The sequence below is a fragment of the Ischnura elegans genome (genome assembly GCF_921293095.1).
Source record: "Ischnura elegans chromosome 13 unlocalized genomic scaffold, ioIscEleg1.1 SUPER_13_unloc_3, whole genome shotgun sequence".
Classification (NCBI taxonomy): Eukaryota; Metazoa; Arthropoda; class Insecta; order Odonata; family Coenagrionidae; genus Ischnura; species Ischnura elegans.
Genome location: NW_025791659.1, coordinates 10,663,044 through 10,678,828, shown reverse-complemented (window position 1 = coordinate 10,678,828; position 15,785 = coordinate 10,663,044). Strand labels below are relative to the sequence as shown.

Below are 15,785 nucleotides of genomic sequence, written 5' to 3'. Positions count from 1 at the left end.
TTCACTTAGTGATGTTAACTGCGCAGCATGATCACGTGTTTAAGGCAGTGGAAATGATTTTTTTCATATAAAATGGCGGTCGCTCCTAAATCGCACGTCTCTCTATACCTGTGCGGTGTAAGAAGTCTTAAAAAAGCTGCCGTGAAAACACTATTACATATGATAAAAACTTCTACGTAATACTTTTAAATTTCTTCAGCTCTTGCAGATTTTTTATCAGGCAAAAAAAGCTACAGCTCTTATTAATGTCAAAGATATGACTCATATAACTATTTTCGTGGTATGGTATGGTATTTGGAGGAGGCGACCGACAGCTGAGGTCATTTGCGCCATGAGGGAAGGGTATGGAAGGAAGGGTGGAGAGAAACCCGGCGTCGGCGTTAGCCTGCTCTCAACGAAAGGTGCCAAGGGGACCACAGCTTAACGTCCCATCCGACGGACGGAGTGTTGCGCTTGGAATGTCCTCCACACAACACTAAAGCAGGGATCGGGCAATCTCTGAAAATTCTCTGCCACTGCCGGGATTTGAACCCGAGCCCGCCGGGTGGGAAGCCAACACTCTAGCCACCACACCAGCCCGATCCCCTAACTAATTTCGTTCCTTATCTTACGGGTATTTTAATGTACATGTTAGCTCTGACCTTAAATATTATGCCCCTCTGCCTCTCATTGTCGATGAAACATCATTTACTAATTTTGTCTCCATTGGTGCAATTTGAGCCACCAATTGCCAAGATCGCACCTTTTGCAGCGGTCTGAAATTGAAATTGGAAATGGAATTGAATTTCTATTCATGCGTTCAACTTGGAATTAATTGTCCCAAAAGAGTGTGTTATACCTTCCTCATCATAGTTATCAGCATTAAAAACTTATATTGAGTGACTTATTTTTGTATAGAGGCCGTTTTACATGGTACACGGAATTGCGAAATCTGACGTACGTGCGAAGACGCAATCGAAATTGCGTCGTGTAAAGCGGTGAATTGCTAGAACACATGCGAGAATGCGTGGATGCGAGAGGGCCCATGTTCTAATTTCGTCCATGCATTCGCGCAATTTCACGCCGTTTTAGAAATTAATGCAGCTCTAACCTGCGCAATAGGGTGGTTTCCTATTATTTTTTTATTGCTTTAATCGAAAGATTATTACTCCTGGAGTACGTATTTCACGCTTTTAGATTTTTAAATGACAACATCTATTTTTCGCGATTAAATGAATAGCGAAAATTTTCAAGCGCGCGAAAACGCGACGCTTAAGTATGAATGCCGGGAAATATCTCCGTACGTCGTATTTCTGGTTCCCCCTCCCGCCCGGTGAGGTGACCTTGAGGCGAGGCTTAGCGCTGATACGTCGCAGGATGCTAGCGGATAGCTGAGTACCTTGTTGGATGGTAGCGCTTGGCTTAAAAAAGGTTTATTAATACCTTATCAAACGAAGAAAACTTTCCGAACTTAGCCAGTTTTAATAGGTGATTATTAAGACATGTTTCCCTGAGCTCTGTGCCTCATGCATGCATTGGTAACCTCAGACGATGTATAACTCCTATCCTCTCGTGTAGAAACTAGGTCCCTAAATTTTAATTCTTCCTAATTTTAAGAGTGCAATGCACACGCTCACTAGAAGACTTTCTTTCCTTTTCTCCTTCACTTACACTGGAAAGGTAAATACTGGTCCCTTGCACGCTTGAAAAGTCATGTCCCCTATGTCGAGATTTATTCTCCAAAGCTAATTAATTAATGAATAATTCTCCAATGCTAATTAAGTGCCAAGGGCACGTTCCAAAATGCTGAAGATGTGGTCTGAAGACGCACAGATGCAGCAAGCAAAATGCAAGGGCAAAAAGCCCAGTCAATGAGGGAACGAACGAACGAAAGAAACTAGGTCCCTGTGACGTCATGCGGAGTGGAATTGCATGGGCGCCAATCTGGCCTTTTTCAAATGAGGATAAAATTTGACCCTTGCCATTCGTCTAAACTGGTATTTCAAAAACCAAATAATTTGTGTATTATGAATACACTAATGTTCGGTAACGAATCGCAATCAATGCTTTTCGTTTTCTTTGATGAAGGAAACTACCCTATTCCGTGCCCCGTGTAAAACGGCCTTAAGACACGGTCTGCGGTGGTACTTTGCGGAACAGCTTCATTACAAATTAAATATACTTCCTTCTATTCCGCACTCTATTTTAAACTAGTCTTGAAGGCCAAAGATTAAGCGTACCGTTTATTCCGTGAATCTGGTGGTTGATGTTAGTTTCTCGTGTAGACATGTTTCTATTGTGCGACGCGATTTCCTTGACTTTGTCTTCTTGTGAACTGTTGATTCACTTCCTGTCCCAGTTTCTCTTCCCACAATTGCCACTCCAACAGAGTACGCTATGCATAGTTCTCAATCATAGCTACTTGCCAGTCCGCAGCTTACTGCGGAAAATGCATTTAAGTTCATTCCTCCCTACCAGTTCTTCTCTTATTTTTCTCTGTCGGAGAATCCAATCTTTTTAGTGAATCCAATTGCAACATTAACCGATATTAATGACCATATAAATTGATCGTGGAGGGGGAATTTATTTCATCGAGTATTATTAAATGCTGCATCTATATCATTTTTTTTTCATCGTTAATTGAAGAAATAGTACGTACCTGATGATAGCATGATATGCAGAAACCCGGGTCGTACTATTCAAAATAAGGTGTGGAATAGGACCAAGTATTTTTATTGTATAACTAATTTTTGTGTTAATTCGTTTTTTTTTATTGGTGCGATGTAGGTAACCTTTCTCTCTACGAAACACTTTCTTCTCTTTTCAAAACCCAATCGAACCCAATTTCCTTTATATACTTATATTTCTGGTAGCGTGAAACTGCAATCAGAGATAAACTGGAGTGTTTCCAGAATAAATCAATCCGCTTCCTCCTCAACCTTTCCCGCCTTACCCGAATGTCGGACGTTTTATCCGCTCATAAACTACCTACTGCAAAGCAATTTATTTCCAAATTAGGCCGTTTTCCAATCCACGTAGTATGCACTCATTCCCTCGTCCCCTTTCTCCCTTGCACCCTGCTCCCTTACAAATGCTGTACTGGCGCCATATAGTGTGAACGGAAATAATGCGAACTATTGGCAGTAACGAAATGTGAAGCGCAGGGTCGGGTTAGGACATCTTGTAGTTGATTTAATAATTAATTTCACCCTACTACTCGGTTTGTTTACGTTTGTAATTTAGATTGCTTCGTATTTTGACTTTTCTGGCACCAATTGGACCCTCTCTCTTCACATAATAAACAAAAAATTACTTACAACTCCAGTTCAAGATTTCCGAGTTTTCCATTGCCGCCATTTTGACGTCCACTTCCTACGAGGGAAAAGTAGTGAGGGAGCATCCGCACTCCCTTGCTCACTTACCCTTCGTTCCCTTGCGCCCTCGCCGATTGGATCCACCCTTGCTGTCGTCACATCCGTAAGCTGACGATCGAAAAGTGTGAACGAAGGGTAAATAATTGCGAATTGGAAAACGGCCTTAGTCAATAATTTTAAGTCCAGGCTCGGGGCAATCAAAAACACCTTGTTAACAGACATTTGGAATTACGATCCATCAATTCCAACCACATGTTAACTGTCTTATCAAATAACTCGTCTATGAGTCTTTCCTATGTCTATCTTTCTTGTAGGATTAGTATAATTTGCCATGTATTTAAGGGTTTAATTAATTTGTTAATTTACTAATTTAAAAAAAATGGAAAAAATTTTGCTACTTGCATTAAATGAAAAAAATGATATAACAATAAAAAACATTTTATGAAAAAAAAGATATATAATGCAAAATGAAAAAAAATATATTAATAAAATGAAAAAATCAACTTAAAAAAAATTCTTACATATGTTAAAAAATGATTTATTAATTAAAAATGAATGTATTGTTTAGTCTTACTGAAAAAACTATTTTAGACTTAATTTTCTGCTATCACAAACAACACACTACACACACAACACATACAATGGCGCTAAAAATTAATTATATTGTCAACTGGCTGGTTAGGGTGAGTTTGGCTCACCGGGACAGCTCAATAGACGGCGCGGAGAAATAATGATCTGCTAGCGTGAAACTGCGAGATTTTCGAACGGTTTACCTTTTACCGAATATTATAAAAATTGAAGAAGGATCTGTTACTTTCCCGGCGAATGCTGTTGATGAAGTCTTCACGGGAAATCAGCCGGTTAAGGATGGGCATTGCTGCCAACGTTTCGATGGCCTTCTCCGCCATCGTCTTCGGGGCGAATGTTGGACCTGGTTATCGCCGGGCTTGTATACACCGTTGGGGAGGTCAGGTCGTCTGTGATTGGTCAGTTTTTTAGGTTTCTTTCCTCCTCTCAGCTTACACATTCTTTTTATCATGGGGTTCCACGATTTAAAAAGAAATTATGATGGCCCTTAAGAGGACCTTTTAAGATCAACGTGTAACAGGAGAGTTTTTGGCTCCTGAAGATAAAGACAATGCTAAGCCCATTGCCAAGGCTGCACTTCATTATGTTTCCACAATCTCGGGGAAATTGTCTCGCATTCTCAGAAAACGCAACATTGAGACAATTCACGAGCTACCAGAAAAACTACGGAGCCAACTTGTGAAAGTTAAAGACAAAATGGGACTCAAGACCTCTGGCGTCTACCAAATACCCTGTGAATGCGGGTAAACTACATTGGGGAAACCGGAAGAACAATTGAAACCAGAATATCAGAACACAAACGGTGCATTAGGCTTGGATACCTAACGTAGCCGACCACTGCATCAAAAACAATCATACCATCAAGTTCAGTGAAACAAAAATCCTCTGAAAGTCAAAGGGATACTGGGACCGCCTTACAAAAGAGGCCATTAAAATAAGAATCGCAAATAATAAAATGAATAGGGTCGCGGGTTTCAACCTCAGAAAATCGTGGAATCCCATGATAAAAAGAATGAGTAAGCTAAGAGGAGGAAAGAAAGCTAAAAAACTGACCAATCACAGACGACTTGACCTCCCCAACGGTGCATGTAAGCCCGGCAATAACCAGGGCCATCATTCGCCCTGAAGACGATGGCAGAGAAGGCCATCGAAACGTTGGCAGCAATGCCCATCCTTAACCGGCTGATTTTCCGTGAAGATTTCATCAATAAAAAATTATTTTCCACAAAATACGTGGTCGCTATCAGTTTCATCAATATGGCGCTCTTTATTGTACCATCATTTTCCTGTCGGTATGACATCATATCACTCTTATCTGTGGTGAGATCTGCGGATATTGCATGACAATGTCACTATGTGATACACATAAAAGCCCCATTCAAGAGCGTAATCCCCATTATTGCCGGACTTATCTGCTGCCATCTATCGGATAAATTGCTCCATGGTAAATTGTGTTGAGGGCATTCAACAAGTGGCCCGTATGCGCGCTGGGGATCTGGAATTGTGGGAAGGATCCGTTGTTGGGTCGAAAAGGGAGATGGAAAAAAAATACAGTCGTTGTTGTGGTCATCAGGGAGATAAATATCTTGAGTGTTTCGCTACCCTACTCCAAACAGCTGCTATCGCTGCTCCATTTATCTTCTTGAAGTTCTAGCTCCAGCTCCACTGTTACTCACTTTGTTTTCGGCTGGCGATCTTCAACTTTTTATCATTCCCAGCTCGCTATTTCGATCTTCGTTTTCCCTTACTATCCACATATTTTTTTCAACCATTACCATAAACATGAAAATTAATAAATATTAAAGGGTGTCAGACTTCAATCATAAGAAATGTGTTCTCAATAGAGTACTTTCCTTCATTAAAGAAAACGAAAGCATTGATTGCGATTCGTTACCCACCATTAGTGTATTCATAATGTACAAATTATTTGGTTTTGTAACCCCAGTTTAGACGAATGTTATTGGTCAATTGTAGCATCATTTTTTTCAAATTAACTTCGTTAAAAACGTTAGCATATTCCATGCATATGTAACCATAAACTGTTATATTAGCATTCCACGTCAATTCCTCCTGAGGATATTGTTGAAAGTGATCAAAAAAATATTATTGTCTGTCTTTTATTCTTGGCAGATTATGGTAAATTTCACATTCCATGCCATGCGCCATTAATACCTCTATTTAAGGTGGTAGTGTAAGTATCACAAGCCTCCTTTAAGTACACCTCCACTTAAGTAACTTATGTTCCGCACTTTAATTGCTTAGGCAACTGTTTCCACACGGTTGGCGCTCTTCAAGTGTTGTAAATGGCACATGATAATACGCAAGGTAGTCGACTGCATAAAAATCTTCCGCGTATTTTATGCATATTTAAGTATAAATTGTTATTTTAGCCTTCCACGTCAATTCCTCCAGTGGATATTGTTAAAAATAAAGAAATAAAAGCTTTGTAAGGTTCACTGTTATTTAATCATGGGCACGACCCGGGTTTCGTAACTTGGTTACATCGTCAGGTGACCAAGTAACCAAGTTACGAAACCCGGGTCGTGCCCATAATCAAACAACAGTGAACCTTACAAAGTTTTTATTTCTTTATTTCCAATATGGAGAGGTTTCACAAAGTAAAGCCTGAAGTTATTAGTTAGATTTAAAGTAGGTATACCGGGACTAGCCGCGGTGATAACTTTTACGGGAGTCACCCGCAATGCACAATCGTGCGAAAGATCCACAGAGAAAAAATCATTCGACTTGATCGCGGTCAAGGCGAATGAATTTTTCTCTGCGGATCTTTCGCATTATTAGTTAGATATTATTAAAAGTGGTCAATAAAACATTATTGTTTGTACTTAATTCTAGGAAGATTATAATAATTTGCACATTCCACGCCATGCGCCCAAGAAGCTCTCGTGATAAATTTAGATCATGTTAGTGCGATCGCTGTAGTAAATCAGAAAGATTTCTTGTTCCACTCAGGCTAATGGCGTTTTAATTACACAGATTCCTTCACACCCCTTCCTTTAGGAAAAAGAACAATCAGGCACCCCGATAAAAAAAGCAAAAAGTTTTTATTTTTTACCCTTTTTAATTCGTCGTTGGGGAAAGGGTTGTTTTTTTTTACCCTGAAAATTTTCTGGAACCCTCTTTTTTACGCCGCGTATCCATTCCCACGATCCCCGAACGTCAAACAGAACGCTTTAAATCAATTAATTAAGGGTTCGGCTGGAAAACGGAACCCTGGCCAAATCAGGATCGTTGTGCCAGGGTATAAATCAACCTGCCAGAAGTTTTATTTTTTTTTTCGGGGGGGGGGGGGGGTCGGTTGAAAAAATTCACAAGGAGTTCAGTTGTTTTTTTTAAGGGAGTCAGTTTGCTGGAGCATATTTCACACCCTGGCCTTTTTCCAGGGTTTAATTTACTCCTGGTGTTTGTACCCTTGGAAAAGGAAACCCGTATGCTATCACCCAAGCCGAGTAGAGTTTGGTGTACAAAGAATATCATGACCAGTGAAAAGAGGAATCCTCTATATTATTTCCACTGTATATATTCCACTCTATTCTGGAATATGGCACTGTGATATGTAATCCATATTATGAGACACATATTAATGCTCTGGAAGGGATTCAGAAGAAATTTCTCAAGTTACTTGAATATAATCTTAAGAAAAAGTCATAAAATGATCCTGGAATTGAAATTACCATGCATTTGAATTTGCAATCTCTCTCACTTCGTAGAAGACATATTGGTATATTCTTCCTTAATAATTTTCTGATTAAATCCCCTGATTTATTGTCCTTAGTAACTTTCCGAATCCAAAACATCCATACGAGAAATTCGTCCACTTTCTGTGTTCCTTTTCAACCATCCAATTATACAAAAAACTTGATTATTTTCAGAGCAATGTCAGAAATTATCTTATATTGTGATAACTTCGATCTATTCCATTCTTCCTATATTTGTTTTAAGAAATATGTAATAAATAACGTAACAATGTTACATATATATACTTTGTTATTATAATTCATATATTTATAAATAATAAAAACGTTCTCTGTATACTTATGTATTTTATGTATGTATCTTTTTATTTTTTTTTCTTTCTTTGTAAATCTTTCAGTAAACTGGAAAAAGGGTATAATCCCGTTGAATAAATATTATACCTTTTTCTCAACTTAAACGCAACCAAACTCTACAAATGAGGTACCAAAATGCACAGAATTTATCAGAGAACATGCGACGACATATCTTACTTCCTAAATTCCTCTTTTCAATGCAGGTCCACAGAGGGATAGGCGCGTTTCTAATTTTAAAATGTAGAAAAAAAGGCATGGTCTTATGTACAAATTTAATTGGAATGTTCATGTACAAATTGAGGTCAGAGGACCTCTTTAAACACAACACTCTTTGGAAGTAATTAAACTATCCTCTGTTAATACTTGTTTAGCGTTTTTCTTAATATTTACAAAAATATTTTGAAAAGATCTTACCTTAGAGATTGCTACATAAAGTTGGCCATGAGAGAATACAGGGTCAGGCAGGAATAAGCCAGCTCTTTGCAAAGTCTGACCCTGAGCCTTGTTAATAGTCATCGCATAGGAAACCTTAATGGGAAATTGTCTGCGAATCAAATTAAAAGGCATGGTAGGATCCGACGGCTTTAACTGTATTCTTGGGATGAGGGCAATCTTGCCGGAATCGATTTTTTTTATTTTAACAACCAATTTTAGGGGATCTTTAAAAAATGTGTCGTATCGCGACGCGAATGCAAAATCATTCGAAGGAAACTTGGGAAAAAATGGGGAAAAAAATAAGACGCGGGATTGGCACGTACATTTCTTCGCACATAAACAACATATTGATAAAATATAATAAAATATTCAATAAAATGTAATGCAAATATTCATTATATATGTTCCCCACGTGAGGTTCGCCAGGTTATCGTAACTCCCACGTACTTCACTTGGTCTGCTGCCTTTGTGTTAATGCCATCCACTGCATAAACACGGTTAGAGGTGGACGAATTCCGCAAGAAATGTACCGCCATGTGCATTTGCACAGATTAAGTTCGAGTCCCCACTCTTGGCTCCGCCAATGAACGTTGTTTAAACTACCCTATTGCATTTATATATTATACTTCGGCAGGATGCCAATAAAAATCAGCTGGCCTGATAGTTAGACTGACGCGTATAACTGAAGAAAAAAGCGAAAGTGACCCGGATTATTGGTGACGGCTTGAGGACGGTTCATCGAACGCAAACTCGGCAAAGGACATCAAACTGAATCACCTCAGTGCACAACGTTTCCTGCACGCAATATAGTACGTGTCATCGCCAATGCTTCGTAAAATCACACACACACTTCATATTTGACACAGGGTCATTGCAGATATTGGTAACAGCGGTGTAGGGAGGAATGGAAACTTATGGAATGAAAATAAACGTTAAGAAGACTAAAGTGATGAAAGTGAGAAATGTAGACGGTACGAGGGTGAAGACATAAAAAGGTGAAATACAGAATGTGAGAATCTACAGCTACTTGGGGAACTTCGTTAACTGAAGACTGGAAATGTATTGGAGAAATAAAAAGGATGGGAATGGCGAAAAAAGTTTTCAACAAGAAGAAGGAAAGAGCCTTGTGTAACAAGGCACTAGAATTAAAATTGAGGAAGAGATTGGTGAAATGCTATGTGTGGAGTGAGTTTATGTATGAATGTGAGACTTGGACGATGGGTAAGAGAGACAAGGACAGGTTCAAGATGTGGGTTTGGAGGAAGATGGAGGGAATACGGTGGACGGATGGAGTCAAGGAATGAACAAGTGTTAAATAGGATAGATGAGAAAAGAACGTTGATGGACAAAATAAATCAAAGGAAGGGTAAATGGCTGGGACATTTGATGACATCGTCAATGCTTGGTAAAATCACACAAACACTCTAAAATTTCCCCCAATTTCACCAATAATACCGCTACTGGGATGATTTTAAAACGCGTAAATGATTTGGTGATTTTTAACGTAGTCAGAGCACCTCGTTAAGCACCACTCTTGGCTCCACAAATGAACGTTGTTTTAGTCAGATGATTTGGGAGAGGAACTAGGAGAGCTGCAAGTCAAACCAATCTTAGGATTGTCGACCGGTGATGATAATAAACTCATTTTAGTTTCTCGTCGAGAAAATCGAGCGACAGATGAACAAGACATCAAACAGCAGAGGAAGAGAAGGCCCCTCCGCGACAGTAAGACACCGGCAACGTTCTGAAAGAGGAATTAAGAAGAGAATATGCAAAAGATTAAGCCTCCGAGATATTCATGGCCGATGAGGTAGTGGGGGGGAGAAGTGAGCAGGGAATAGTTAATTCGCGGGACCAACCAGCAGAGGGGGACACTGTACGTGTCCAGGGAATGCCATGAGAAAGATTCGCTCCCTGAATTCATGATGAGGAGTGGAAAAACTCCTCCTCCGTTTTGCGTTTATATTATCGTTGGGAAAAGCGTGGTTAGGGGAAGAAAAATAAACACGGGTTCATAAAATATGTGGGGGGAGAATTAACCAGTGCTCGTTATCATGGAGACCGCAACGGCAACCAAAGACGACTCGACACGCAAGAATGCAGAATTAGTGTCTCAACTCGAAAGGTTGGTACGCGTGATTTAAGTCGTTCGCAGTGATTTTCGCAGACCTTGAAGCCCGTGTGACACGTTCCAATTTATTGACCGATAAATCGGCGAGCAATATTGTTTAAAATATTAGGCGTTACGTACCGTTCGATGCGTATCAATATTTGCACCAATTTTGGCTCTGACTTGATAAATTTAGACTCATATTTCACGACTTTTAATGAAGTAGTTTGGTTTACCACAGTGCAACAGTTAGGCCTAATATTATTATTTTTTCCTACTTTTTCCGCATCACTTATACCTGCCATGCGTGGATGGCTCATTTTGACCCAGACTATCAAATCCATTTGAAGCCTTTCTACTTTTCCTATATATTCAATGTAACGGTGTTCGTACGCAGGTGTCCGTGGTGATTACTTGAGTTCAGCATTCTTTCGGGCTGCATCCGCGTCCGTTGTCGAAGAACCACAAATGTTTCGCCAGCTCTCCGGCCAGCGTCCTCAGGTGAAGGATGAAGTGAACGACGACGACGATCCTCAATTTTAGCGGGCTTATATACCCCTGACTCGTCCAACCTCCGGTGCGTATATATACCACCTCTCCGGCTGTGGTGAATTTACGCAAGTGCGTAAAAAGGGAATTTGACTCAAAAAGTGTATAGGGACCAGTGTAACCTTTCCAGTGTAAGTGAAGGAGAATTAGAAAGACAGGCTTCTAGTGAGCGCGTGCCAAAGATCTCTAAAATTAGGAAGACTACAATCTGACGGCATCGGAAGCCGGGAACGGCCCTTGGTGGCCCCAAAATGACATATCAATTTTTACAACAACAATTTTTGAGCTTTTATCATTTTTTTGTCGCATACAATGCGTTTTTTCTGTTCATTTTATTTATTTTTTGGTTCATTTTATCAGTTTTATCATTTTTTTGTCTGATTTTAACATTTTTATATATATATTTTTTAAGTTTTTTTCATTTTTTCTCTTTTCAAACCACAATATAATTAATACCATGACAATGATTGAATTTTTGAAAGAAAAGACATAGGAAAGAATTCGTTATCAGCGAAATAATATTTCTTTTGGAAGTCTGTAGCTTTTGAAGCGTTTTGAATGTACAGGGTAATCCCATAGAGATTTTGTAAGCGTGTTACGTGGAAGGGAGTTCTGAAGTCTCACAGCTTGTGACTTGATGAACTCGTGTATTTTGGGTACTTTGTGAGCGCGTCTTATTTCAGCCATTGGAATGAGTCTGCGTTGGTTTGTGATGTAGCGCAGAGTACGATTCTGGAATGTTTCTAAGTGTCTGATATTCGTGAGGGAAGTGTTGCCGAACACTTCGCACCCGTAAAGCAGCCGAGGACGAATATAAGATTTATACAGCGTCACCTTGTCCTTTCTAGAGATCTTAGATCTATTGTTAAGCATGCAGCCAAGAGAGATCTTAGCTGCAATGGCAGATTTCAAGGCTTGCTTTACGTGCGCGAAGGATGAAGTGAAGCTTTTAGTCCTCTATTATATAGTCAGTTTTTGGCGCCAATTCGGTGGATTTCTTTCGACCAATCACATACGAGGACGTTCCCTGATTGGTCGAAATAAATCCACCGAATTGGCGCCAAAAACTGACTATATAAGAGAGGACTAAAAGCTTCACTTCATCCTTCACCTGAGGACGCTGGCAGGAGAGCTGGCGAAACTGTTGTGGTTCTTCGACAACGGACGCGGATGCAGCCCGAAAGAATGCTGAACTCAATGTAACGGTGTGTTTTCATTGATTGATCTTTTTCTTAAGTTGATACTGAAATTTCTTTTTATTCTGATACCATTGAAATTCATTGTACCTCCCAAATCCATCAGAGGAAGTGTGTCGAAGAGAGTGTGCCACAAAATTATGATATTGCTTGAAAAATAAATATACACTTAACCGAAAAACTAATTTTAACAACGTAATATATTTTGATCTTTTGAATGAATGAACATTTGTTTCTGGAGGGTGAGTATAGGGAAAAATATCGAATAAACAGCATACATACCACAGAGTCGATGAAAATAACCAATTTTGAAAAGGTATAATTAACGACCAATGTATACTCAAGAATAGGGTAGTTTCCTTCATCAAAGAAAACGAAAGGCATTGATTGCGATTCGTTACACACCATTAATGTATTCATAATATACAAATTATTTGGTTTTAGAAATACCGGTTTTGACTAATGGCAATGGTCAATTTTATCCTCATTTGAAAAAGGCCAGATTTTCACCCTTGCGATGCCACTCCACGTGACGTCACAGGGACCTAGTTTCTACACGAGTAGATAGGAGTTTTACATCGTCTGAGATTACCAATGCATGCATGAGGCACAGAGCTCAGGGAAACATCTCTTAATAATCACCTATTAAAACTGCCTATGGTTGGAAAGTTTCCTTCGTTTGTTAAGGTATTAATAATCCTTATTTAAGCCAAGTGCTACCTGCTAGCATCCTGCATCGTATCAGTGCTCACAGTCTTGCACCAAGGTGGCCTCAATTGGCGGCTGACGGAACCAGAATGACGTCACACGGGCTATTCCCAGCATTCATACTTAGCCGTCGGATTTTCGCACGCTTGAAATTTTTAACTCTTTATTTAATCGCGAAATTTATGCACAAGATGATGTGATCTATCAAAATTCGTAGCTTTAAAATGTTATTCCTTGCAATTGCAAACATGCTACAAAATATTTTTTTTAAATAGATCGCATTGCAGTCATCGCCGCCTTGCGGACATTTTTGAAACCCGATTTAAATGCGACCGCAGTGGAAATCAGCCTTCTGCGGGATGGAATTAGGCCTACTCCATGCTTTAACCTTATTCTTTTCCTTAAAATATCGTTTTTCATCTGTTTTCTCTGTCAGTATTTTGAACTTTCCCTGCGGTTTATGCAACACGGTGATGAAAGCTCCGTGGTTACGTTTCAAAAGGAAAATAACCACCGCTGTGTTCTTCAGAATATTAAAAAAAAACTATTCAGGTACAAAATCGTGAAAAATATCCGCCACAGGAGAAAAAAAACATAACGAGAGAAATCTCTGATTCGTAAAAAAATAAATATTCCTCCTTTTATTTTACTTTTTTTAATGCCTTAACAACGTGAGAATTTCATCCCCCTGTCCGCTTCCTATTTCTCCCTCCACGTTTCCATGACTACCGACGAATAAACAACTTCGTGGGACACGTGACTGAATTACGAACGTGGGGGGAAGTGTGGAGTTACGCGACCATTATGAGAAAAAGGCGTTTCTATGTATAAAAAAATGCAACTCAGATGCAATGTAAATGCTGTTACAGAGGTTTTCATGAAGCATCAGTTTACCACCTGCAATAATGCCACAATTTTTTATACAAAATGTTGAGTTCAAAGAGAAAATCTTAATAAGTATTTATTTTTCTTCTTATCTTGACCTCGTTTAATTCATGTTAAAATATTTCCTGGAGTTTAGGTCAACGTATTTTATGAAAACAAGTTATAGTGAACGATCATAATGGGGAACATGCACAATTTTTTCAAAGTACTAGAATAAGAAGGTCCCAACCTCAAATGTATTCGCCGAAAATTTCGCGTATGAATATTGCTTTTCAGCTGAGTTATGAGTCTTTGAAAATTAATCTTCATCGGCTGCTTGAAAACACAACGTCATCGGAGCGTGACGTCACGGCACGGAATCCATTGATGACAGACTGAGGAAGTGGATATAAAATCGGTATATGTAGGGGCTCAAACGCAAATATAGCGAAAAGAATTGCTGTTTTAACGTCAAACGGCAGATTGTGAATATTTTGGGTTGCCAATGCGTTATTGAAACAAATGAAGGGGATTGTTTGGTGAGATTTGGAAGCAATCACTATTTTTCAGAAAATCAGTCGCCATAAGAGAGTCGACCAAAAGCAAAATGCCGTATTGTGCTTTCTTAAATCCCTCTCAAGTCAACTTGTCCTTTGAGGAACTACCACAAAGCTCTTTGATGATTTTTACTTCGATATATTGCAATCAAGACTCTGCCATTATACTCTCTTGGCGAAGTGAATGGTGTACCGTGCGATGACGTTTCAAGTCATGTGACATCAAGCGATATTCTATCACTTTTAATAAGCATTTAATGACGTTTGCGGAGTACAAGGAGAGTTTTGGCTTATATATTTGGACTCGTGAGAAAATTGTCTTTTCAATAAGACTTACTAGCATGATGAACAAATTTCATGCATGTTCCCCATTAATGGTAACTAGGTGTGGCAATACCTTAGTAACATAATATCAATAAATATGTACAAAGTAAACGTTGGCTATAACTTGTTTGCATAACATACGTTGACCAAAACTCCAGGAAATATTTTAATCTGAATTAGTGGCGAGACAAAGCATTTCTGTTGAGATTACATACTTTCTCCATTTTGATCGCCATGTTGTTCATCTCGTATACTTTTGCGGGAATGATCATTGTTTTGTTTCTCTTTTCCAGAGGGCAGCAAGTGTCCCACTCCAGGGTGCAACGGACAAGGTCACGTGACGGGCTTGTATTCGCACCATAGAAGGCAAGTATTCATACCAGATCTGTAACCAGCAAATGCATACATAGAATTACGTTTGTTGATATTGAAACCGTACGTACTAATTATTTGCTCTCAATTCAATAATAATTATTTTTCATTATTATTATTAAAGATATTATTATTTTAAGTTAAGATCTGTTTTATTGTTTAAAAATATATATTGTACAATAATATTGTCACGGCATGTATTAAATTCGTTTTTCCCCCGATCCATAAAGGACTTTAATAAATGCTAGGTTACGTTTGTTAATATTGAAACCATGCATACTAATTATTTGCTCTCAATTCAATACTAATTATTTTTCATTATTATTATTTTAAATTAAGATCTGATTTATTGTTTAAAAATATATATATTGTACAATAATATTGTCATCGGCATGTATTAAATTCGTTTTTCACCCGAACCATAAAGGACTTTAATAAATGCTAGATTACGTTTGTTGATATTGAAACCATGCACGCTAATAATTTGCTCTCAATTCAATACTAATTATTTTTCACTATTATTATTAACGTTATTTTTATTTTAAATTAAGATCTTTTATTGTTTAAAATTTGTTTGCTAGTCTTAATTTCCTTATAACACTTCCTTTTTATGTATATACGGCTGGTTTCCTAACACCCTCTGCCACACGCCTTTTAGGCGG

At 38.7% G+C, this 15,785-nt stretch overlaps 1 protein-coding gene across 1 annotated transcript in view; it reads left to right on the top strand.

Annotated features, from left to right (window-relative positions):
• The window catches only part of LOC124172994 (dentin matrix acidic phosphoprotein 1-like), an 89,386-nt gene extending 74,244 nt beyond the window's left edge, over positions 1 to 15,142 (top strand). The window contains exon 5 of the mRNA XM_046552527.1: positions 15,045 to 15,142. Within this exon, the coding sequence (XP_046408483.1) occupies positions 15,045 to 15,142 (98 nt within the window). The remainder of the gene's footprint in view (positions 1 to 15,044) is intronic.
• The last annotated feature ends 643 nt before the right edge of the window (positions 15,143 to 15,785 follow it).